The 27,601-nt window shown below is 33.8% G+C and overlaps 1 protein-coding gene across 1 annotated transcript; it reads right to left on the bottom strand.

Moving 5' to 3' along the window:
* LOC143237509 (uncharacterized) lies at window positions 1–27,601 on the bottom strand. Its single transcript, XM_076476854.1, has 7 exons — window positions 27,380–27,601; window positions 21,693–22,056; window positions 8,323–8,400; window positions 6,454–6,507; window positions 5,828–6,004; window positions 2,137–2,328; window positions 1–1,646 (listed from the first exon to the last, which is right to left on the bottom strand). Exons 3-7 carry the CDS (start codon window positions 8,396–8,398, stop codon window positions 1–3), a joined length of 2,145 nt encoding a protein of 714 aa, XP_076332969.1. The 5' UTR covers window positions 8,399–8,400; window positions 21,693–22,056; window positions 27,380–27,601.

Below are 27,601 nucleotides of genomic sequence, written 5' to 3'. Positions count from 1 at the left end.
TCATCTGTTACTTCTTGATTTTTTTGTTATGTCATCCGCAGTAGAAGAAACAGAAGAAGACTCATCTATTATTTTTTCTCTTTCTGTTATGTCACCCGCAATAGAAGTTATTTCTTGTCTTTCTGTTAGGCTTCTCACAGTGGAAGTAGTAGGAACTGCGGCTGATTTCTCTGTTAATTCTTTTATTTCTGTTACAGTATCTGTAGTGGACGTGGGGAGAGATGAAGATAAACCATTTATTATTTCTTCTAGATCACCCACAGTAGAAACAAAAGGAACTAAAGGAGACCCATCTATTGCCTCTTGTTTTTCTGTTAGGTTTTCTAAAGTAATCGTAGAAGGAAGTGAGGATAATTCATCAATTACTTTTTGAGTTTCTGTTAGGCCATTCACATTATAAGTAGAAGGATCTGAGGATGATCCATCTGTTATTTCTTGTATTTCTGTTAGGTACTCAACAGTAGAAGTAGGAGGAACTGAATATGACTTATTTATTATATCTGCTTTTTCTATTAAGGCGTCAAAAACAGAAGTAGAAGGAACCGAAAATGACTCATCTATTACTTCTTGTTTTTCTGTTAAACCACCTAAAACAGTCGTAGAAGCAAATGAAGATAGTCCGTCTGTTATTTCTTGTTCTGTTAGGTTATCTAAAACAGAAGTAAAATTAACTGTAGGTGATCCAGTTATTATTTCTTGTTTTTGTGTTAGGCTAGCCACAGTAGAAGTAGAAAGATCTGGCGACGATTCATCTGCTATTTCTGTTAGATTTTCTGCAGCAGAAATAAGAGGGTCTGAGGATGATTCATCTGCTATTTCTGTAAGGCCATCCAAAATAGTCGTAGAAGGAAATGAAGACGATCCGTTTACTATTTCTTGTTCTTTTATTAAATTATCCACAGTAGGGGTATAAAGATATGAAAATGATTCGTTTGTTAGTTCTTGTAGTTCCGTTAGGTTCGCTACAGTAGAAGTAGAAGAAACTGGAGATAATCTGTCTGTTATATCTTTTCTTTCTATCAAAGAATCCTCGGTAGAAGAAGGAAGAACTGAAGATAGTTCATCTATTGCTTTTTGTGTTTCTGTTTGGTTATCCTCAGTAGAACTTGGAAAAGTTGAAGAAGATTCGCCAATTATTTCTTGTCTTTTTGTTACAATATCAGAAGTTATACCATGAGGAAGTGAAGTTGATCCATCCGTTATTTGTTGTGTCTTTGTGTAACGATCCACAGAAAAGGGAGAGGAAACAGTGACAGGTTCATCAGAGGTTTGATTTTGTTCGTTAAAATCATCCACAGTAGAAGTAGAAGGGTTTGTAACCAGTTCAGTTGATGATTGTGTGTCAGCCATTTCAAGTTCTACTGGTGAAGTATAGCCTGTTGTTGGTTGTTGCGTAGTAATTACTGCTTCTGCATGTTCTTCTGAAACAAGAAATGAACGAACTGTAGTTAGTTCTTTGTCCTCTGTCAGTTGATTGTCACCAAGTACGGAGAGAGTTGTACTTATCTGTTCTTTACTTTCTTGTACTTCATCCTGTTCATGTCCTGTGTTAAATGATGGAACTGTTGCCGACTGTTCTTTTTTCGTTTCTTCTTCAGTAGATGACGGACTGGTTTTTTCGGTTTGGTCAGGTGAGAAAGTTGATCCTAAGTATAAACGCACATAAATTAAAATATCAAAAAAAAATCTTCCTTAATCATAGACCATCTAATGTTTAATTATGTTGCAAACCTTGTGTTGTGGTTTTATACAAAAATTATCTATGTTATGATGTAACAAGTACAGTTTATGATTCTGGTCCGAGAATAATTTTTTTTAAAAATAAAGTTCCATAATACTTAATTTTATTTGATAAAACACACAACATGAAAACATTTGCACTAAATCTCGATATTTTTATTGAAAATGTCACTTCTTTCAATACGAATTTGAATCAGAAAGCCAAGGTTGAATACTTAGTTAAGGTAATTAAATATCATACTTTACACACTCTGTTGCTGTGTTATTGATATTGTTTTGTTTTTTCATTTTAACAGATTTGATCTTGTTTTAAAAAATTCTTGCAAAAGCGTTATATATTTTAATGCACAATGCTAGGATTTCCATATATTATGTTATATATATATATATACTTACGAAGTGGGGGACAGTGATCGTATTGGGGACAGCATTCTCCAGGAACATAGACTGGTTCACAATCAGAACGGTAGTAGCAGTCTGCTAGGGAACAAACGACAGAATTTCCACGACAGTAACAGCGGTAGCAGGGACTTTCTTCATAAGGCACTAGTTCTCCATTGTCATAAAAAATCTGTTTATATTCACACCCTAGAGGGATAGAAACTTATTGAAAAGCTACAAGTATGTGGACACAAATGTATCTTCAATGCATTTCAAGTACTCGCAACAACACTTTTAAATAAGAAAAACATTTCAAAATCACTACTGTTTAAAAATATATAGAAAACTTTCCTGATTATGGTACCATTCGTTAAAGGTGGTAACTTATGTGGCATATCTGACTTATAATAACTTGTATTATAATGAATATTATTTATGACAAAATGAGCAGAATGGTAAAGAGTGAGTACGTTATATTAAAAACGTTTCTGAATATGTAAATCAACAAGTCGTGTGACAACCACAACTAATATGAAGTTGTACCAGAAGTACATTTTGATATTGTTTGTCATTTTGTAAGTAGTGGTGCCATTGAAAATTTATTGTTTTCGAGAAGGGTATGTAACATTCATTTCCAACTCAAAATATTCGTACTCTCAGATCCTAAAGGTGTTCTCAGATCGGGGATTTCAAATTCTCAATACTTGAAAACAAATGAATGTAGATCAACTTGGGACACCAGGACTACTCAGAAAAAGATTTGAGTAAGTCATCTTTTAACTGTGGTAAGCGAAGTGCGATATCTTGTAACGAGCGAGAATCCACTGACTCAATGTTAGGTGATAATAGCCGTCCATGTATCTCAGACATTAGTATGCAATATAACAAAGAAGTATCTACGTCTGGAAACAAGAACAAGAAGTATATTGAGTCACTAAGATAAGGATACTATTCTTGTGTGTTTTTCTTATAGCAAAGCCACAAAGGGCTATTTGCTCAGCCCACCGAGGGGAATCGAACCCTTGATTTTAGCGTTGTAAATCCGGAGACATACCGCTGTACTAGCGGGGAGCAGGATACTAGTCACACGTTTGTTCAACTGTCGTACACCTCAAGCATGAAAAATTAAATGGATATTGATGCTGTTCAATATAAACATATATGGTTAAATCACTGTGCATAGTACCTATGGATTTATGTACAATTTAGCTGTACTGAGAAATCATCATACACCAGATAAAATATGAAAATTGGTAGATAAGAATAGTGTGCTTTAAACCTGACAGTCTTAAGACAGAGCCTTTAGAAATGGAAAATACGCTGCAGGATTATTGTTATAATACATGGTTGACAGATAGGCCATGACCAGAGGAAACGACATTGACTGTAATAACATTGTCAGGTTTCAGCATCGTTTTAATATAATGTACTCTACATTCACAATAGCTTCATAAAGATCATTTTGCATAAACATTTCTATTTCAGTTACAACCAAAACTTTCTCAGCAGAAACAGTAACAACTGAAATAAAAAGAAAAAACCCTCTGAAAATATAAAACTAATTTGAAACCAAAATTTATGGATAGTTTGCTTTCTTTTATTGTTTTAAAGTGTTTTTTTTCAGACAAGACGTAGCATTTCTTAATTTTGAACTGATGTACTAGAAGGAAGGCAACTCGCTAAGTACATTTGGTTAGGGCGCTTTACTCGTAAACTGAGGATCGTGGGCTCGAATCCCCCCTCCAACCAAATATGTTCGTCCTTTCGTTGGCAAAAGAGTATTCCAAGAGTTGGCGGTGAGTAGCGATGACTAGTTGCTTTCTCTCCAGTCTAACACTTATAAATTAAGGACAGCTAGTGCAGATAGCCCTCGCGATATTCAAAAATAAACAAACCATCCAATATAACCTCCCAATGGTTCAGCTCTAAGTCTGAAGTCTTATAACGTTATAAACCAGGTCTCGAAATCCGTGGTTGGCACAGCATAAAGAGAATATTTTATATGTTGTGCTTAGTAATAAACAGATAAAGCCATTTAAATTAGCATCATCGGTCGAGTTATTAAAAGGTGCTTTACTAACAAACGCTACCCATTTGGCACTGTTGATAGAACATTCGCTCTATTTATTTATAGCAGGCCTTGGGTTCACACTCAAGTGAAGAAATATATCAAAAAAAAATTAGCAGATGGAGGTAACAAGTATATGTATCTGTGTGAAAAAACAACAAATATGTTTTCAACGAATAATTTCTAATATGTAAGTTAACTCTGAAAGTATAGATTTTATTTATTTCAATAAGTTAGCCTAACGCTTATTAAATTATCTTTCTTCCCATTTTACACATGTAGTTTAAATTAAAAGCTACAACATGTAAAGAAATTCCCCTCGGTGGGCTGAGCAGATAGCCCTTTGTGGCTTTGCTATAAGGAAAACACACACACACTGTAAAGAAATTAATTTCCTTCGTGTTCCATTATACCACATGTTAGTGTTTTTAAATAAATTAATTTTGCATTCGTTTGTTTGTAATTAAACACATAGCTACACAAAGGGCTATGTATGTCTGCTCATCATGGGTATCAAAACCCTGATTTTAGCATTTTGAGTCCGTAATCACACTGCTGTACCATTGGAGATCTTAATTTTGCGAGCTACTAGTAGTATAAATGCATGGAGCATACAGAATACATACATATATCTGTCAATCAATATATATATATATATATATATAATGACAGAAAGAGATTACTGTGATATGTAAATCTATATGCTTTTGCTGCATACCTTGTTATATTTGTTTCTTAAAGTTTGCATTTAACCGTTTTTCTGTACATAAGGACTTGTCACAAATTATAAAAACTATTTCTTTATTTACTAACTTATTTACACTTGATCAAGCTAAGAAAACGTTTAATTTTTAACAGTTCCGCTTATGTTTTTTGTCGAAAGTTTACCGAGCTTTTCATGATTATGTTTTTTATTTTTAAATTAGCTTATCACTTAATCTTTCCGAAGAAAAAGAAAGATAAAACTAGTTTTTATTTATTCTATTTCCTGGGTCACTTAAACAAAGATCATCAGACTAATTATAAAATTTATTCTAAAAAATTATTCGCTTCGATAATTTCATCTCATTTTCATAGAAGTGACCTTTCTTTTAATACAGTTGAAAGGCTTAATCTTAAAGGTTTCTTTCTTCTCACGAAAAGAGTTAATTAAGCGAGAAATCGGTTGATAGGTAATTGTTTGACAGATCAGATTAATATGTATCGAATAACATGCGAGTTAACGTTGCGCTTCCTGAGCTAATTTCTCAGTCTATGAAACATACGCCACTGGCATATTTTCTTTTCATTGTACTCGAAATAGTCACGCAAGACCGCACGTTATACGAATACTTATTAATTTCGTGTAGTCTTGTTAACACTTTAATAATTTTTACATGCAAATCGTCATTTAATTTTTCTTGTCAAGAGGAATTATCATTAGAACGAATGGTAAACTAGTTCTTTAACTATTAGAGAGGGTTGTAGAATATTTTAATTACAAATAATTTGATGTTTTTGTTTGTTTGTTTGTTTTTGCCAAATTTGACATATTTAAAAAAGAAAGGGTTACAAGGATAAACACAACAGAAACTCTGGACTAAAGATACAAAACAGGGTAAAAACAAATAAACCGTTTCTCCGCCAACTTTCACTTACCACAGTGGTACTTAGGACAACATTCATCCTCCGAACGAACAGCTCTGCATCCTGGCTTGTGGTCACATTTTCTCCACGTGCATGAAAATCCAGGAGGGCGACAGGTGCAAGACTCACATGTTCTGTCAGTTGGAACTGAATCTCCAGCTTTGTAGTAAATGCCGTCAACTATGCACGCTGGGTTGAAATAAAACAATGTTAAAATCTTTAATTAAAGTAAATAAAGGAAAACACGAACCACAGAAAGGCTTATTCAAAACAAGTTCTGCTTTTTAGAGCGTTAGAGATTGCACAGACTTACAAAACAAAGTCTTTGAAAGTCAGAATATACTTGTTTACTACAGCCATTCCCCTTTAAAAAATTATACCATTCAAGTTACGAAAGGATTAGAAGTTAGCAAAAAAATTACCATTTTACAGTTTTATAATCTGTTAAAATATTTTTTATGAGAGTTTATCGACAGAAGTAAGTCAATATTAAAATTTTAACAAATCGCTTTAGTTTTCGTCGTTATCTTTGCAGTAGCTATTGCATCTGGAGAAAATTCAAAAAACAAACTGATATATTTGGTTCAAACTGATAAAAGAGACTCAGTAGTGTTTACTCTACGAAAGATTTGACTAACCTGTGTTGTTTACCACCAGGTATCTTGCTTCTCTCTTTTGTATTGGCACAGCATCTGTAAATAAAGACACGTGTTTTAATTGCTGAAATACCTCACAATCGTCGATTTTAGAAGTTTTTTTATGTGTTTAAACATTTCCGATAAAATTATAATTGTATTTAAACTAAAGAGAGATAACGCCATTTTTATTATTAAAAATGTGAACAGTTGAACAAAATGTAACAATTATAGGAAATATAAAATTATCTCGAACGAAATGTTTTTTTTATGCTAAATACTTAATTATTTTTCATGGGTCATTTTATATACTCCACTCACGTTTCTAGAAATGTAATATATACGTTTTGTTATTATTGTTGTTTTACTTTAAGCTCTTTGTTATTCGAAATTTAATGGTATAAAAACAACAGGCTTATAAATATCATAAAAAACAATACTTTTTAATGTTGTTGTATCATTTGCAGTTTGTTTTTCTGTTGTTTTTTTTAATTTCGCGCAAAACTACGCGAGGGCTATCTGCGCTAGCCGTCCATATTTAAGTAGTGTAAAACTAAAGGAAAGGTAGCTAGACATCACTACTCACCGCCAACTCTTGGGCTACTCTTTTACCAACGAATAGTGGGATTGACCGTAACATTATAACGCCCCACGGCTGAAAGGGCGAGCATGTTTGGTGTGACGGAGATTCGAACCCGCGACCCTCAGATTACAAGTCGAACGTCTTAACCCACCTGGCCATCCCTGGCCATTTGCATTTAACATGCGAAACGATTCATTCTCCCTGTTCATGGAGAAGTACTGCATAACACTAGTTTGATTGGTAACTAGTGACACCATGTGGACAAATTTTATCTATTTAAAGTTTGGGAAAATTTGTTGAATATTTCAAGAAAGTACTGCTTTTATAACACTGTGTTTTAAAAAATAATTAATGCATATGATTAGATTTATAACAAGAACACATCAAACAAAAACAGATTGGGCTAGCTGCTAAGACCATCTTGGGAGATCAAACTCTGGATTTTAGCGTTGTAACTTAGTAAGTTTAATCGTTGACTCAGCGAGGAACGAACTGATCAGCTAGGACTAAGGATAGCCTATACTACAATATGCTGGTACTTTGGCAAGATTTCTATTTAATGAGAAATCTATAAAAGTTAGTACGGATGTTTCCTTTACAAAATATAAGCTATAAGTAAGATCTATTTTTTGCTAGCTAATTTTACACACACTTCTAGAAATACGAAATTCAATAAATTATCTCTATATAGCATAAATGTCATATTATCTGTCTCTAGCATATCTAGGTCTTTTGGCCTGCAGCGCCCTCCAATGGCACAGCGGTATATCTCTAGATTTACACCGCTAGAAACCGGATTTTGATATCTGTGGTGGATAGAGTTCAGATACCTCATTGTGTGGTTTTGTGCTTAGTTCCAAAGAAACAAAACTGACCTGTAACTGAAAGAGTTCTTATTATAGAGTGCTCTTAGTACCGAAATTAAGAGTTAAAATAAACGTCAAATCCTTAATGTTGCTGTTTGGTTGAGTAAACACTGATAATATTATATAATGAGTAAAACAATTATAGTAACTTATGTTTACACTAGTTGTAAATACTTTGTTTCGAAGTGCTTTGATTATTCTACAAGTGTAGGTAATGAAACAAATCTCCTGGGTATTAAAGGCAATTACTTGTAGTTTAACCGTCTGGTGAATACATACCAAAAACAAAACTAAACAAATTGGTATGTCTGCATATTAGCACATGTTTTATAACTTGTGGTGTTTAAGTTGAAAGTTTTCTGTGTGCTATTGAACTAGTAAGTATCGATTATATGAAAATCTACATTGAATATAAAATCTTACCAATTTGCACAGAGAAATGGTCAGCTTCCATCCACATGGAGATAATCAAACACAAAAGCTGGGTTATTAATCTCATGTCTGCAAGAAATAAAATACACACTTGAATTAATGGTGTGAAACAGTGGCCGGAAAATGTTTTTTTATTATATTCACAGCATTATGAAGAGTAATTTGATGTTATATCCGTAGGCTCGATTCTTTCAGTAGTTAAACCAGTTCTCTTGTCAGACATAGCAGAAGTGACTGTTTTACGTCCATAAGCATTTTTACTGACGTAATCCTTTAATAGTTTGACGTTTTTAAAGAAGGTGAACATTTCAGTTGGCTACTTATAATTCGGTTTCTTATTGACAAAATGTTATAGCTTATTTTATTTGTACATGCTCTGAGTCTGCAGAGCAAAAGTAAATAGATTGATAAATAAGTAAAAAAAAATAGTTTTGTCGATATTAAAAGTGAATTATAAACTGAAGGAAAAGTTTAGAAACTTATTAATTTATCAATGGATTTATAAAAGCTGGTCTTAAATATATACAAAGAATGTTACCGAAAAAGTGTTTTGAAGTGTCGTGGAATAATTTATAGAAATGTCACATTTAAAACAAACTGTCGAAACAGTATTGGTTTCATGTTTAAGAGGCGTTTGATGGACGAGCTTCGTGTATGGTAGTCTTTCTGTTTATTATCGTTAACTTCCACCAAGATGATAAAGGATGTAAAGAGTTGGTACTGTTTCGAAATTTTTGATTTGTTTACAGCCTCGTTACTTGTGTTTGAAATGAAAAGTGAAAATGTGTTTCTTTATTTCAATCAAGTCTTTTCATTACCACATCCGGTGGCTCAACTGGTAGTTTTAAATAAACCAATAATCAGCTTTGTACTTTACAAAAAAAAAGAATCTTTCGTTACATTTTGTAGATTACTTTCCTAATATTGGAACAGTAACAATCACAATACAACTTTCAAAAAAGAAATATATGTACATAATATGTATGTGTATATATAAAAGCCAAACACTACATCAATGAATGTACTAATAATGCGCACATTAGAATATATGTATAAGGAAATATATAACTTTATTTGTACACTTTTCGTCGATTCATATACTGCAGATATACTTTTTGAAACTGGACTTTGTCTACTTTATTTGGACTTTCTACTTGAAATAAAAATGTGTCTCAAAACGGCTCTTATAGGTATTAACGCTTTTATTAACGCTCTGTTAATCTGAAGACGACCTGGGAAGGTCGAAACGTTGTTCTCTGATTTTCAATAAGTGTTAATACCCATACTAGCCGTTCTGATATACATTTTTATTTGAGCTTTGCTCTTTCCTTACCAAAAACTTCTTCCTGGACATTAAATATCTATTTCTGATAATAACGGCTAAGTCAACAAATATGACAAAATAAAACTACCAAATGTTGTTGATTCAGCAATAATACTAAATTAAGTTCTTGATATTGTATGGATCGTTACGAGTAAATTGTAATTTTGTGAAATTGTTCATAAGTTATAAACAGTAAGCTAAGTTTTCTTGACCATCAAAGTATTGGAAATAACGACTTGAAAGTCATATTGTCTTCAATTTGGGATATACAAGAAAAATATAAAGTACTCTATTGTTTACTCCACATACAATTTTATCTCTTTGTTTTGTATATATATTTCACATGCTTTCGTATAGAAGACTGAAAGCATCTTTCTAATAGCGCCACATTGATAAAAAGTTACAGTTAATAAATCAATTTGGTTAATATATTAGAAGATACTTTTGTAGAAGACAATGTGTATACTATTACCGCTAATGGCTTTAGTATGGCCAGGTGGTTAAGGTAGTCGACTCCTAATCTGAGGATCGCGAGTTCAAATTCCCATCACACCAAACATGCTCGCCCTTTCAGCCGTGGGAACGTTATAATGTGACTGTCAATCCCATTATTTGTTGGTAAAAGAGTAGCCCAAGAGTTGGCGGTGAGTGGTGATGACTAACTGCTTTCCCTCTAGCCTTACACTACTAAATTAGGGACGGCTAACGCAGATAGCCCTCGTGTAGCTTTGCGCGAGATTCAAACTAATTACCGCTAAAGTAAATAATATTTTTATATGAAATATTGTTTTTGTTTTTATCAAAATCTTAAAATTTGATGTTTTTGTTGTTGTTAAAAATTTGTATAAAACAGAAAATTTTCTTTCGTAGCAATAGAGATGTTGTTTAGCATAAAGGGCAATCTGTGCTCTGTCCACAACAGGTATGAAAACCCAAGGGCTAGTAGTGCAAGTCCACAGATATGCCGCTGTGCCACTAGGGAGCGTAACAATAAACATTTTGGGCGTTTGTATTTCGATGATACAACATATTTTTTTTTTTTACCAAGCATTCTTTAAGCGACGAATTTCCTATTCATATGACAAAATAACGTTTGATATATGTACTTTAGAACTACTAAGATTTCTCGTTTTCATGAAACAAATCTAATAATAATAACCTTTCAGGACTTGTTTTCGTGTTAAGTAGCTTTAAATGGTATATTTATATGTTGTGTCTTCACACTGTTGCACGCTCCCCGCTAGTACAGCGGTATGTCTTTGGATTTACAACACTAATATGAGGGGTTCGATTCCCCTCGGTGGGTTCAGCAGATAACCCGATGTGGCTTTGTTTCTAGAAAACACACACTCGCTGTTGTATATTCTGCATAACGAAGGTGTGCCAAAAAATGCGGAATTATGTTGCCAATTATTACTGAAAACCAATATTTTGTTATGACAAAAATGTATTCTTGACATTATTTGTTTTGCATCATCTATAATTTTGCTCATTATTCGTGGTTAGACAGGTTTCTGAAGATTTTATTCTTCATAAATTATTGTGGCCATGGCTCAAGCAAAATATTTTTATCAAGTCATATCTAAGATATCTTTAATTCATATTAACAGTGTTATAATTATTCCACTCACGGCTACATACCTTATTACATTGTAGACGTTTTGAGAATACACAACTTTGTTGTTATTAATTTTATTCTTTGACACTCTGAGCGGTAGCTTTGTGTGAAATGCAAAACAAAATAAATTACTTTTCAACTAATTGTTTGTTTCCTAAACAACTACCGAAACAGTGGCAAGAAATATTTCTGTCAATGCGGAGCTCTGGTTGGATAACCACTAAAATAATTTTCTTACTTACTCTTGTGTGTTAAGGCGTTCAACTCGAAATCCGAGGGTCGTGGGTTCGAATCCCGATCGCACCAAACATGCTCGCCCTTTCGGCCGTGGGGGCCTTATAATGTGACGGTCAATCTCACTATTCGTTGGTAAAAGAGTAGCCCAAGAGTTGACGGTGGGTGGTGATGACTAGCTGCCTTCCCTCTAGTCTTACACTGCTAAATTAAGAACGGCTAGCGCAGATAGCCCTCGAGTAGCTTTGCGCGAAATTCAAAACAAACAAACTTATTTACTCTTTTGCGAAATTATTATAAGTAACTAAAAATTTTGAGAAAGCCAAGATAGTGAGTTACAAGTCACAAGCGAAAAATATACAATATTAGCGCACAAAGAAAAAGTAATATCTTCTTAGCAGGAGTAAAAACATGCTGTAGAGAGTACCAATGTGAACACATGAAAGAAGAACACTGTTATAGAAAAATTATCAAAACTTGATATTAGTTATATTTATCTGATTTTGAAACGTCGTTAAGCAGAGCTAGCTACACGACAGAAAGTTACTAAAAAAAATAACTATTTCTAATGATATAGGATAGCATCATTTTATACCTATGTGTTTTTTTTTTAATTTCGCACAAAGCTACACGAGGGCTATCTGCGCTAGCCGTCCCTAATTTAGCAGTGAAAGACCAGAGGCGAGAGGCAGCTAGCCATCACCATCCACCACCATCTCTTGGGCTACTCTTTTACCAACGAATAGTGGGATTGACCGTAACATTATAACGCCCCCACGACTGAAAGGGCGAGCATGCTTGGTGCGACGGGGATTCGAATGCACTATGCTAGATAAAAGAACGTAGAATTATTTTAATCACGTGTACAGTTGTGTAGATGAGTTAACTGTGCTTCAATAATTTTTCATTCAATAAGTCAGAAGACACAACGTAAAGTACGATTATAATATTAGAAGTATTATCACGAAGATTAAACTTCTGTATAATTCTTTATAATAAGTAACTTAACACTGTTACCCTGTAATTAACCTTTTAAGTGTTTAAGTCTAGCTGTTTGTGCAAATACAGAGTTAAGGACGATATACTTTAGTACACGAATCAACATGTCACGCGACAACTGAAACCGATATTTTGTTGCGGTGGGACAGAATGTACCAGAACGTTATTTTAACATTATTTGGCGTTCGCAGATAATGCGATGCCACCAAAAAGCAATCGTTTTTGAGAATGATATGTAATGACTTTTCTTGACGCAGATTATTCATACACACAGATAACGAAGATGTGCTCAAATCATGGATTCAGAATTTCCATAACAGGGATACTTCTTTAACTTAACGGTATTGGAAAACAAAGGTACATGGATGAATTTGAGATACCAGGACCAGGTGGTTAAGACGCTCGACCCTCAATTTAATTTATAGTTGTTGTTGTTTTTTTGACGAAATGTGGAGATGGTTTTATACACTTTTGCGCCACTAAACATTGAACATTTTTATTCGTTTTTAGTTGTAAAAGTAATACGAGTGATTTTTCTAATTTCTTAATATTAGTTTATATAAAACTATTTGTGTCCAATGAGCAATATTGAGTTTTGTTCTTGAGGACTTAGCAGTGATAAAATGTTATCAATGCACATAGAGTTTCATAATTGCACAATCTGTGCATAACTACACGTTAGAATTTATATTATACCATATGGAAACATACCGGTAAAGTCATCGGATGCTAAACCTAAGATTTTTTGTGCAGCCAGACTGTTGAAATAGGCGTTGGAAAACAGCCGTCCTTGTACACTAGATTAATTATTGATAATATGCAGAGAAGAGCAATGTGTTTTCGACATTACTTCCTTACGATTTAGCATTTCTTAATGGAAATACAGTGCATGGCTGTTGTCAAGATGCACGGTCGTAAGTTAGAACGTGCCTGACAGGGCGATATAGACAATAACGGCGTGGTAAGACTCCAAAATTCTTTTAATACAAAGCACTAAACTTTCTGTAATGATAAAACTATACGTATTAAAAGTTAGGAATATAAAAGGATCAAAATTTTGCCGTTTGTATGCTTGATGGCTCTCTGGTACTAAAGTCAGTAACTATTGACAAATCCGTGTAAATAGATTTCGAAAAAGATCCATTTATATATCCATCTATTGTAAAGTTAAGAAATGAATCGTGTTTATTCAAACTACACTAAAGAGGAATATTCTCATTCTGAGAGACATAAAGAGCTTAGTACATACATTTTTAATTATTAAGCGATCAATTACCAGAGTTCTGTTCAGAGTATAGTGGAATCGGTAATCATATGAGAAGACCAAAATGTGGTTTGTTTAAAGTGTAATTGAGTCTTTCCAATCAAAATGTAGTTGATTAATGAGATGTAATGATATTCATCGATAATTTATGTAAACACGATTTTACAAAAGAATGAGTACACTTTTAATATATAAATATATATAATGAATACAACAAGTTATATACACAGCATTAGTGATATAACTAGACCCGGACAGCAGGTTATCGATTACATATGTAATATCAGCATGGCCGGGCAAAAAAGGGTTGAAATAGGCTTGAATTATTTATAATGTTTCAGCTCGTTTCTTCCATCGAGAGGCCTCATATGGAAAGGTTATAATAACAAAATCACTGACAGAGAAGAAAGATCACGTGAGAAACAAGACATGAAGCATGATATTTTCAAGAGATAATAATTTCTTAGCTACAAAACACTTTACTATAAGATGATCAGAAAATTTTCACAAATCGACGAATGCATTGTTTACAGGTAAGATTTATCTAAGATGCCCAATAAGAAAAGTTGGGAAATGTTTTTGTTTTTAAATGACTTAGCATGACCAAGTGGTTAGGATGTTCGACTCGCAATCGAAGGATCGCGAGTTCGAATCCTCGTCCCAACCAACATGTTCACCCTTTGAGCTGTAGGGGTGTTATTATGTGGCGGGAAATCCCACTATTAGCTGTGTTGATTAGCTGCCTTCCCTCTAGTTTTTCACTGCTAAATTATGGACAGATATCCCTTATGTAGCTTTGCGCGAAGTTCAAACCAAACCACAATGGACTTTCTGCGCTCTGTCAATCGCGGGAAAACGAATCCTTGATTTTGGTTTGTAAGGCTTTAAACTTACTCCTGGTCAATCAGGTAACAGCTTGGTGGGTGAATTCCTAAGGTTAATCCTGATTTCTGCGTACTAGTGCTGCTCAGAATAGGAAGCTGAAGTAGGCCTGTGACGAAGGAGATTAGAAAAGTGTGAGTTTTACAAAACTTCCGTAACGTAAGAAATTGCACTACAATCCTTGTGAGCAATCGATGAATGATTCTGCTGCTTGCGCTTCCGAGGTTTCCTAGGTGAAAACATTAATTTGTGTCTGTCAGGCTTCGAAGTCCTGAACTCTGGAACTAGATTATTGAGTGCTAAAGTCTCTGATTCCAGCACAGGAACCGGTATTGAATTAATTGGTCCTGGAGTCCCTGATTCCGGTCAGTGTAGCTGTAATGCACGTGGATGATGAAAGCGGTTCGATTACTAAAAGCGTGAGGTAAGACTAGCAAAACACATCCAGGTATTTGATCGTAAATGGCGGTTTCTCTATTCTTTAATAAAGACGGTTCGATTGTTAATTGAGAACAATACGTTTTATTTACTGGAGGCAAAATATGGTAAGAATTAGAAACGTGTTTCTTAATCAGAACTACTACAGGGTACCACGACAGTAATCATGGCTAATGCAGAACAAAGTACGACTTTTACCTGCTCTTTCTGTTTTGCTTGCTTTACTTTTCCAGAGAATTCCCCCTTTTTTGTGAACCGTAAAACTGGGTTCATGAACTTTTCCACTTTAGTGAACAAGTATGCCAACACGAGCGTTTGAAGAAGCACGTGTAGCAATTTTTCACTGGATGGAGCTCGAGAGTGGTTGGAAAACGGTCACAAAGTTCACAAAGGTATGTAAACCTGCTATCGGATGCAGAGGAACATGTAACGCAACATTTTGCGTCGACTCTGGGACATTTTGCTGTTCTTTACGCACGTTTACCTGGTGATTTTCAAGTCGTTTTATTGAAATTACTTTGAGTTCGTCGTAATGAAGAAAGTTGTTGCTGTACAGACTGAAGCAATAGGGTTGCCCACGCAGTTTTAAGACAAACCATTTTAAAGGAGAAACGTAATGTCAGGTAAACTCGTAACGATGAAAGGTCAACAGACCCCTAAATAGTTTTGCGAGGTTTCTCTCTCTATCATGAACATAGTGTTATTAAAATTTAACAATAGAATGCAGAAGCTGTTGTGATTCTGCCTGAAACTGAACAATGGGTCATTCGTTGTCTATCATCCGTGGTAGTCGTACTCTGTATTTTAATTTTGTAAGATTTTAAATCTAGTGCTGATCCACTGCAGTGGTTACAACACAGGGTGTTCCTCTATGGTGGTTGACAAAAGCGAAAAGTGTCAGTAGTAAAGATTAACAAAGGCACTTCTGGAATATGAACCTGAGATCTTAATTTTTTTTCAAGCGAATATTTAACAGTCACTTGTAAATGAAGTCGCTCATTGATCTCTCTGGCTAAACTCAGACAATGATCATCAGATCTGAGTTTTCCTAGCATAAAAACAACATTACAGATTTTTTTCTTTAACCACAACTTCATTGAGATAAGATGAATTAAGAACTGTCTAAGAACGTCCTTGGACAGGAAAGGTTAAGCGAACCTGGAGAGCTTTGAATCAAGTGAACAGAAGGAGACGACCTAATTAATAAAATGACTTCAGAGTAGAGTAAGGCAGCTAGTCACTGCCAGATCTCGATACCTGTGGTGGGCAGAGTACAGATAGCCCTTTGTATAGCTTTGTGTTCAATAAGAAACAAGAAATGTTACTGAAAATTTAAAGATAATACGTAGAATGTTCCATCGCACTCATAACAGGGAATTAAGAACTGTCTAAGAACGTCCTTGGACAGGAAAGGTTAAGCGAACCTGGAGAGCTTTGATTCAAGTGAATAGAAGGACACGACCTAATTAATAAAATGACTTCAGACTAGGGTAAAAAGGTCCCTTTGTAAAAGTACTTAGTGGTAATTATATGTTGTGTTTTCCTTTCGAGGGAAAGGGTTTGGACTTGATTCTTCGAACCAGCTCCAGAAGACCCTTCGTATGGTACTACGAGCGCTGTACCTAAACACAAGACAGATCACTGCAGTAAGTTCTATGTAAAACCAACTGCAAGATTTTGTTTATACTCCATAGTTTCGTTAAATGTTTATCATGTCTAGTCGTGAGAGAACAAGGCAAAAAAAAGATAGGTATCTTTGAGAAATATTCAACCTCATTGTTCATGTGGCGGGAAAAATTATTCACTTTTTGTTATTACTGGTGTCAAGAAAGTTTTATATTTCGTTCACGGACTAGCGATCGTTCCCCTCGATTGTTTCCTGCACCCCAGTGATGTACTAGTTCTCATTTGAGTTCATTATTTGATGTCGTCTATCCAAATTCTACTTCTTGGTGTATCGTAAAAATAGTCACGTTTCGAGTAGGGGTAATTTTTCATTCTGATTGGATAGGCTTATCTAACATCACGACTTGATATTCATGCTTTGTGGAAAGTAAATGAAAATTTTCTGATCGTATATTTTCATAATGATTTAGTTTCAACACTCATATTTTGGCTTGACATACTGGACATTTATTAAAACACCATGTTGTATTTTTCATACAGTGTGATGTCAAAAATGGTAAAATACTATTTAAAATCGTCTATACAACTAATTAAGATTATTTATATTTCATAAACTCAAATTAACTGGCACTGATAAACCTAATTTCTTCATAATCCAAAGCAGTCTACTAAGATATCATGTATTGTTTGTATTACATACCAAAATTTTATAAATACAACTATTAATTAGGCCTTTGTTTTTAAGGTCTGCAAGTTATAGATACTATCGTAGATTGTAGTAAAGTTCAAACAAAAGAAGTAATCTCTGCATCTCATTCCTGATTCATGTTTGAGTCTTTCAGAGTTCGTGTAGAATACGAATTATCAGCTTGATGTGCTGTTCCCCAGAGAAGGGGGAAGCATTTTGCCCAATTCAAAATAACCTCCAAAAATACAAGTTATTGTTTAATAAATTTAAAAAGAAAGGTGAGTGAGCAATAAAAAACAGATAATGAAAAAACATTAAATATGAATTTTACAAATTAGTCAGCTGGGAGTTGTTTTTTCCTTGAAACTGATAATCTTATATTTATATTTATGTGGCAATTTTCTCAGATAAATTGACTGATATTTCTGTAGATGATCATTAGTTGTTTAACTTTCTGAACAATTCCGTATAATGTATATAAATTATATTTATCTTAGGTAAATTCTGGAAAGGGTCTTCAAATCTTAAATTTCCTCTAGGCTCTCTCGAATCTATTGGTGAACTCGGTTGATATGAGATAACCCGCTGTTCATTTATTGAATGATTTTGCCACAAAACTTACGCGAGCCGTGAAGTCAGTTAAATATATAGCTTGTTATACTACTTGTCAGATGTGAAGAAATATTTTAAAAGATATCTAAAATATTAATATTTTCCCCATCGACTGCAGCTAACCTAAAGTTAAGAAAAACCAACCGAAGGTTTTAACATTCCTGTTCGTATGTGTAAGTTTAAAATTCTTTGAGTGCCAATACTGCTCAATTATTTAAATAACATATGAGTGTGACAGTATAGACGGTAGCAATAAGCTTGATGCTTGAGTAAATATAAACCTTCGTGAAATGTCGGAGATCCAAAATAAATTTGTATTTTGTACTCACTTTATTTTTACCTGATATGTATGCTTGTTTCAATATTTGTTTCAGACAAACTACAATTCCTTAGTGTGTATATATATATTGACGTTAGTAATGCCAGGTCTTAAAAGAATCAAATAGATACGATAAACTCCAGAAAATAGTTCATGGATTCAACTTGATTAACAGTGAACATAACTTCTGTTACTGAAATGCCCTCCAGGGGCATAGCAGTATGTTTGCGGAGTTATATTGCTAAAAACCAGATCTCGATACCTGTGGTGGGCAGAGTACAGATAGCCCTTTGTATAGCTTTGTGTTCAATAAGAAACAAGAATTGTTACTGAAAATTTAAAGATAATACGTAGAAGGTTCCATCGCACTTAATAAGAACGTTATTTCAGGAACCCTGTTACCATTTAATTGAATTACACCCCTTGTTATTAATCATGCTCTATCTGACGGTCGTGAATAAACACTGTTGCTCCACACTGCAGATCGCAACTGTGACAAGATTTTGCAAAAACGAGACAAAATTTTGACCATACATTTTAGTAAATTTTCCATTGATCATCAACTGTATGTGGATGTCAGCTTCCAAGACTAAGTTTAAAAAAACCGAAGTACAGAATTTCATTTGAGCTGCATCAATGATTTTACAGTTATGACCAAAGGAGATTGTTGTGAATCAATTGTCATTTTTCTCATGAAAGTGACTTTTAGTTAGATATGTGGCTAAAAGCATGCTTTCGGTTGGAGGCCTTCAAATTATTAATTATTTGGCTAACAGTACCAGGAAGACATGAACAGATTTATCATGTATGTTTTTAGAGTCAGCAAGTTATCTTTGTAATCATAGTCTTTATCTTGCGGATAACCAATTCGTGATGTTTTGGAGGCTTTTGCTGTTATAAACATTCTGTTGTACAAGTTCTCCAAATTTCTATTTTTTGTGTTTCATTTAATTATATCAGCATACAAATATCCTTCTTCTGGAGGGTAGTGATATATTCAAAAACCTATAACTCTATTCATAATGGCATACGTCACCAAATGGTCGAGAGTTCGCTGTGAACCATTTATCATGTATGTTTTTAGAGTCAGCAAGTTATCTTTGTAATCATAGTCTTTATCTTGCGGATAACCAATTCGTGATGTTTTGGAGGCTTTTGCTGTTATAAACATTCTGTTGTACAAGTTCTCCAAATTTCCATTTTTTGTGTTTCATTTAATTATATCAGCATACAAATATCCTTCTTCTGGAGGGTAGTGATATATTCAAAAACCTATAACTCTATTCATAATGGCATACGTCACCAAATGGTCGAGAGTTCGCTGTGAACCAAGCGTATAGTTGCTATGCATATTGACCTTGACAACGTTATCGAATTTGCAGGAACATGCCATTTCATTAGTAACATATCTTTAACACTTTGAATTTTGAAATTTTGTGGTAGTGCCATTATCACTGCATTTTATTTTATGTTTCTTAAGAGCTGAACAAAATTCGCCCTAATTTCTTAAACGTAGTTAGGCCTACATCTATAACGTTTGTATATCGAGTGTTTATTTTCTTGGAAACTTGAAAATATACTTTGGCGGACACTAGGTAAATTCACAAGACATTTTGGCTTTCACATCTTTTAAATATTTTCTCATATTCTGTTCGCAAGCCACCACTTTCTGTAAATTATCCTATTTTTGATTATTTATGTAACCATACAACTTGTTATATTTTAAAATCGTTTTACAACACCAAGGCATAGTTATTACGATTCTCAATACCGTCAACACCTCATTCAGTGAGCATGCATTCCAAAAGGTCACAGAAAAAAATGAAATTTTTGGTTAACTTCAGAATTTCCACAATATCAGAAACAAATTATTTGGGGTTCAATAATAAAAGTTCACTGAATAATTTAGTTTCTGTTCCGTGTAAATAATTCATAAATGGAAATTATTTTATGATAAAAGTTCCATTAGATTACTGATTTGTAAGCTTTCTCAGCAAATATATTGAAACAAGTTTTGGTAAACTTTCTATTTTTTAAGTGTTCAATGAAATATTTAAATTTTTAAATAAAAAAATTAACACATACTCTATGGAATTGTGAGAACAAAGAACAAAGGTTGATATTACCTCGTACCAAACGTAATTTTACTTTTTTAGCTTTTATTATCGCTGTTTATACCAATTTTTCTATTATGAATTTCTATTTTTATACGCTTAATATACTTAGGTCTGATATTATTTGAAAACCTAAATCCAATTCTGACATTAATAGATGTCATTAATATTTTCAACTGTGTTTAAATGTCGAAATCTAGAAAAACAAGGGTATTTATTTTTTTAATCTTAGCCATCCGATTTTATTTTTTTCTATTTTACTAAAAACAGTCAGTTATAAAACCATATAAGTTCCATATACTTGTTGGAAAAAGACATTCGGTTGAATACACTTAATTTTGTTTTAAAAATAAAATGCAACTGTTTGAACAGCATTCACTGTATTTCTTTCTCTCTAGGCCCGGGATGGCCAGGTGGGTGAAGGCGTTCGACTCGTAATCTGAGGGTCGCAGATTCGAATCCCCGTCGCACCAAACATGCTCGCCCATTCAGCCGTGGGGGCATTATAAAGTGACGGTCAATCCCACTATTCGTTGGTGAAAGAGTGGCCCAAGAGTTGGCAGTGGGTGGTGATGACTAACTGCCTTTTCTCTAGTCTTACACTGCTAAATTAGGGACGGTTAGCGCAGATAACCCTCATGTAGCTTTGCGCGAAATGAAAAAGCAAACAAACTTTTCCTTTTTTTTTTTTCAGTAAAAGGTAATCTGTTGAGTAATCTTTGTTATTTATTTTATCTTTAGCGAGAGATAGTCGACTAAATAACATTATTTATTCTATTTCTCTTCAATAAAATACAGTTGATGGATGGTCTTCATTATTATTCCTAGCTTATTTTCAGTTCAGATCTTGATATGTGCTAATTCTTAAAACGAGCAGCGTCTAATCCGGATATTCAAAGAACAAAATAGAAAAAAAAAAGTTTTAAGATTTTAATAATGATTTAAAACGCAGCATGAATACCAAATACATGAATACCTATTTATCCGCCATAACATTTAAGAATTTCACTGTTCGTTCTGCCGTGCTTCCATGGAAAAAAATTACACGCCATATTCTTTTTTTTTTACTGTCAAAACTAATAACGTTATTCATATGAAAAAATATTGATGCAGTAATAATACGGTTATATATATATATATATAAATTTTAAAACAATATATTGCACAAACTTCTAATTTACATCTTACTATAGTATAGTATATTGGGAGGTGAACTAGGTTTGAATAATACATTACAACTTACCTGAATTCTAGGTAATTTTAGACGTTAAACAGACTTTTTTTATAGATAGTTGGAGACTCAGTGTTCTTCTATGAAGTTCAAGATGAAATTCGATGCGGCTTCGTATGACTGTATGTTGTCGCTCACAAAGAAATAATGTTTAAACTACAGGTTAAGGTGGATGACGATCTCTGTAAGACGCGGCCTTTTTAAACACACCTGATACTCTCACTTTCACCGGCCAAGGCCGGATGTCGGCACTCTGCCCACGGTCACGGTCTTTTATACCTAGCTGTAACCTGCTCTTGCTCACGCGTCTGATGTTACCTCAGGCACCAGAGGAAGAAGATGAAGAAAGCACAGTCTCACGCGCGATTTCATTAACCTTTTGAAAAACAAAAAAAGATATTTGGCCTTTTACTTTTTCTTTACATGAGTATTACCATTTACTTTTTCTTTACATGAGTATTACCATTTACTTTTTCTTTACATAGGTATTACTTACTATTCACTTATTTTTCCTTTTTAGATGGGTATTACTGTTCCTTTGTCGAAATTCAATCAGCAAGCGAATATAGCTGGCTAACAACAACATTCTTTAAAACATCCCATACATCACAACAGCAAAAGCAACATCAAACTAACTCGTTTAGTGTTGTAAAGATGGCCTTTCTGATAAATACCACCCAGAGAAGCAATTAAAAATGTATTCATTTATGAAGAAAAATGTTAAGTTTTCTTGTTGTCGTCGAATGTTTAAGACCCTCGCTAGTACAGCGGTAAGTCTATGGATTTACAACGCTAAAATCAGCGGTTCGGTTCCCCTCGATGGGCTCGAAAGATAGCCCGTTGTGGCTTTACTATAAGAAAACACACTTAGATGTTTAAAGAAATCGTCATTGTTGACGATTCAACTTAATGTAGACGGTTGATAAACCAAAAGTATTTTAATCAAAAATTAAATAAAACTTGCAGTGCTAGGTGTATAGTGTTCTCAGAATCAGAAATTAGCGAAAATATATTTCCGAAAGTTTCTTAAAAATCAGTACAGTATACAGTTAGAGAAAGGTTTCTGAATATCAAAATTACGCCTGTTTTATTACAACGTAACAGTTGCAAGCATAAACGTTGCAATAAAGAAGTGATTTTAAGCTTTAATATATTGTCATGAATATTCGTCATCTCTCTTTATTAAAGCAGCAAATTAAATCTTAATTATTAACGGAAAGCATTAATTGTAGAAACATAATCCTTTAATTAATGCGAATGATATCATTTTCCCCTAACTTCTAAGATATGTATTTTTATGATGACAAACATACTAACACTATCTGTCATCTTCCATATATTAACGGAAAGCATTAATTGTAGAAACATAATTCTTTAATTAATGCGAATGATATCATTTTCCCCTAACTTCTACTAAGATATGTATTTTTATGATGACAAACATACTAACACTATCTGTCATCTTCCATATATTAACGGAAAGCATTAATTGTAGAAACATAATCCTTTAATTAATGCGAATGATATCATTTTCCCCTAACTTCTAAGATATGTATTTTTATGATGACAAACATACTAACACTATCTGTCATCTTCCATATATTAACGGAAAGCATTAATTGTAGAAACATGATCCTTTAATTAATGCGAATGATATCATTTTCCCCTAACTTCTAAGATATGTATTTTTATGATGACAAACATACTAACACTATCTGTCATCTTCCATAATTTTGAACTGCTGACCAGAAGGAATGCAGCCAGCTAGTTCGCCGCACCCTTAGTCCACGCTAAGGGATTGACTGTTACTCTTATACTGCGCTCACGGGAAATATGTTGTAGTATCGTATGGGCCCCAACCAGGTTTGCCAGATGTGAAATTGAAAACTCTTCCTCAGGGCTAACCAGGGACTATGATAATAATTTTAGCAATATTTTAAATCATGTAATGAAGTTTAAAATAGATGAAATAAATTAATTCAAGTCAACAAATATGAGATTTTAAGGATAATGACGTTAAAATTTTTTTATGTTACTTTCGATTAGTAGTTTCAGGTTTGAACATAAAATAATTCCAATCTGTCGTCTTGAAACCTTATAGCGACTTTTGTTAGACAAATAATATATATGTAGTACCTATGGAGGATTGTATGTAAATACAAAGTTAATATAATTACAGAAACTACCCGTCTTCTTTAGTTCCTAGAATCTGAAAAGCCCAACCGATAACCTAAAAGAAGTCACGTGACATGGGTGTGTGTTTTTTAGCCGCGTGTCTAGCCCTTTCCATATTAACGTTGTATTTAAAATAACCGAGATATTACACCAGATCTGAACCATCTAGTAACTCTGATCTCCACGCGAGTAATCGTGAGTTTGTCTAGGACTTGATGATACAGAAGAAGTTGTCTATGTCACGCCCTAGTGGTCAAAATAGTAATGACCCAATGGAATGTTGGATCTTATCCAGGACAAGAACGGTTCGAGAAAGATTTACTGTTGTTGTGTTTCTGACCTTTACACAGTTTTGGGTCCAGTGATCGCAGGCACGCGCGAAATGTTTGTCACGAGGTCAGTTGGTGAAGAAATAAAAATAGTTGTTTTAAATGCTTGATAACAAAGGACCATGTATCAGATTTTGCTAGTTTTTGTTATCACTGGCATTCGTGAACAAAGAAAGCGAATCAGTTAAGGGTAATTTGAAACAGAAACCAACAATTTATTTCAAATCGTTCAATCAATTCATGTGCATTTTATATCTATATTTATAATACAGTGCTTCAGAGAGGGCTTGATAAATTGCAACCTTCTGCATGCTTATTTGCTTAAGTTTTAAGAATTAATGAACTGTTTGAGCGGTGTTATTTGTGAAGTTTTACGCTTTAAGTTTTTTTCAGTCTATATTAAATTCGTTAAGAAATGAAATCGTGTAATTTATGATGTATAAAACTCAGCAATAAATGTACAAATGAATTTTATATACATTTTTGGTTTCGCAATCAAAATCTGAGAAACTGTTATTTTAGTCCCATGATAAGATTTATTAAGTTTAGCTTCGTGTTATTTTAAAATTGCTACTTCCAGTAATGAATAATTTAAAGAAACATTTCCGAAGAAAAATAAAAGTTCGAAGAAACGTTTTCTTTTCTTTTTATAATTCCACGTAAGGCTAATCAAGGGTTGTTTGTACCTAACTGTCCCAAACTGGCCCAGTAGCAGAGTTCTAACTCGGAGCTGACAGACCGCGTTCGAGGGTAAATAAATAGCAATTTTAGTCTTTATGATCTCTGACCTCTTAAATGTGAGATAGGATCGCACATAAACATTTATTTATCGGATATTAATTCATATTGTGTGTTTGTGTTGTTTTTCTTCTAAATCTACGAACGTTGCACATGGTTTTGGAATTCGCTATATCCAACATTGCAGGCGGACTCGCGGTGCGCTAGGTGTGTCATTATCTGAAATACACCTGAACGGTTGCCCAGACATGATAGTGTCTAGGAATAGGTTTTCAGGGTCGCCGAAACGACATCCGGTATCGGATTTTGTGCTCTTGATCTACCACCCCTCGGGATTCCGTGGCCGCTTTGTTTGAGACTGCGTTAAAATCTCCAGTCATAAGCTAGGGAGCTCAAACGTTTCACATTGTTCAAAGTACCACTGACAAGTATCCTAGAAATTATAGGAAGGATCTGAATATTTAAATAAACTATTTGTGTCAGTTTTTAACTATTTAAAATAGTATGCTCAAATAGAAGTTGCAGTTTTTTCATTTTTAAAACAAATCAGTTTAATATAATACTAGATTTTGTTTATTACTCAGCTTGCAAGTGTGTTAAAAGTCATCAATGGGTTTAGAACACCTGTTTTCTGGAAAAAATTAAACATGAAAAATTTTCCATTGTGCTTCAGGATTGTTTTCTTTTGTTTATTTGTTTTTAAATTTCGCGCAAAGCTACTCGAGAGCTATTTGTGCTCGCCGTTCCCAATTTAGCAGTGTAAGACTATAGGGAAGGAGGCTCTACAAGTGGGTTTTCTCGACATCACTGATTATATTGTTTTTACTGTTAATTAACGTTATATAAAATAAATTAAAACTACCTAGCATATATGTGCATATATATATATATGTGTATAGACGAGCAAGATGCATTGTTTAATAATTATAAAAGTCTAAGTCTATATTAGGAAGTATTAACATTGCAAGGAAATAAATGTATAATACCCAGAATGTGTTTTAAAGTCAAGATAAAATTAAAAACAATAATCAATCAACAAAATATGTTTTTAATAATATATTTTTACCAGACATGTCCACATGTGTGGGCTAAAGCCTTTAGAGATTAGGGACCATATTTAAAAAAAAAAAAAAGGTAACCTTCAACGTGAAGAATATTGTATTAGCTTTTCAAACACTGTATTAGTAACAGCAGGGGTTTTGTCTAGACTACAGAGTTTTGGGAAAAGTAATGTTTTTGTGCTGTCACTCTCACGTAAAGTATTCCCACCAGGCTGTTAGGAACCTTGACATGTAAGGTAAAAACCTTGGAAACTCGAACAACAGATTGAAATTGTAAGCATGGTAACGCAGTTCAACAAAGGGCAGGAATGTATTGGTGTTTTTCTTCGTCTCAGTTGCTATTTATATAGGATCACAATATTTGCTATAAGAATGATATTTAAAAATGCCAACCCATGTAAATAAATTTCGTCATAGTTTTGTGTGTTGTTCAAGTTTTTTGAAATATAATACGTTTTGTTCATTCTCAATTGGTTAAAATCAATTGTTTTAGTTTCTAACTTCATTGCTTTTAAGTAAGACCAAACGACAAACGTTTTTTACCAGATTATTTTCAGAACAACTGGGTAAAGAACAGATAATTAACACTAATTTTCTAATTGTATGTAAAAACAAAATAAGTTTAAAATATTTAAGCGGGTTTGTTCAATTTGCTACCTAAATTGTTAGGACTTTTTTTTATAGTTTTTAGTTCAGGTTTTGAGGTGTTTTTTGGGGGGAGAATGGGTGTATGGGTGGGTGTAGATTCGAGTTAAGATTATCTAAAACGTGATCACCAATACTAGTAAAGTATAGACGTTTGTATAATAATATGTTAACCTCGCTGTATTCGCTATATCCGGGTACCAACGAAGTCTTTCCGCCAACTGTAGCACGACAAGCACAGTGATGATTATTTATATTGTGAAAATGCTTGAACAACAACTATTTATGTCTCCCTAACGGCACAATGGTGTGTCTGCGGATTTATAATGCGAGAGACCGCATTTCGATACTGGTGATGGACAGAGCACAGATAGCCCATTATGTAGCTTTGAGCTGAACTTTAAACAAATAACTGTTTATCAGAAAATATTGGTAGCTTCGGTCTGCAAGTTGGTGATAAACCACAACGTCTAAACGCTATACTTACGGCATGTGTAGATAATGTAATATTTATATATGTATGTATATTTGTAAGTAATATTTATATATCATGTATTTATATTTATATATAATATTTATATATGATGTATTCATATTTGTATGTAATATTTGTATAGGATGTATCTATATTTGTATGTCATGAGTGTATCTTCATAAACTCTCTTTCAAATGTTTGCAAATTTGCCATTCAACAAAGCTTTCTCGGTGTCTTTCCTTAAGAGTAATAATATGTTTTATTTCTATTACTCACAATGTGAGGAGGGTTGCGGGTTCGAATCCCCATCGCACCGAACATCCTCGTTCTTTCGATCTTGGAGACGTTATATTATTCGATCAATTCCACTATTCGTCGTTAAAAGAACAACTCAAGAGTTGGCGATGATGAATAGCTGTCTTCCCTCTAGTCTTTCACTTCTAAATTAGGGACGGCTAGCGCAGATAGCATTCGTGTAGCTTTGCGTGAAATTCAAAA

Source organism: Tachypleus tridentatus, chromosome 13 (assembly GCF_004210375.1).
Source record: "Tachypleus tridentatus isolate NWPU-2018 chromosome 13, ASM421037v1, whole genome shotgun sequence".
Taxonomy (NCBI): domain Eukaryota; kingdom Metazoa; phylum Arthropoda; class Merostomata; order Xiphosura; family Limulidae; genus Tachypleus; species Tachypleus tridentatus.
This window is presented reverse-complemented; position numbering and strand designations above follow the sequence as displayed.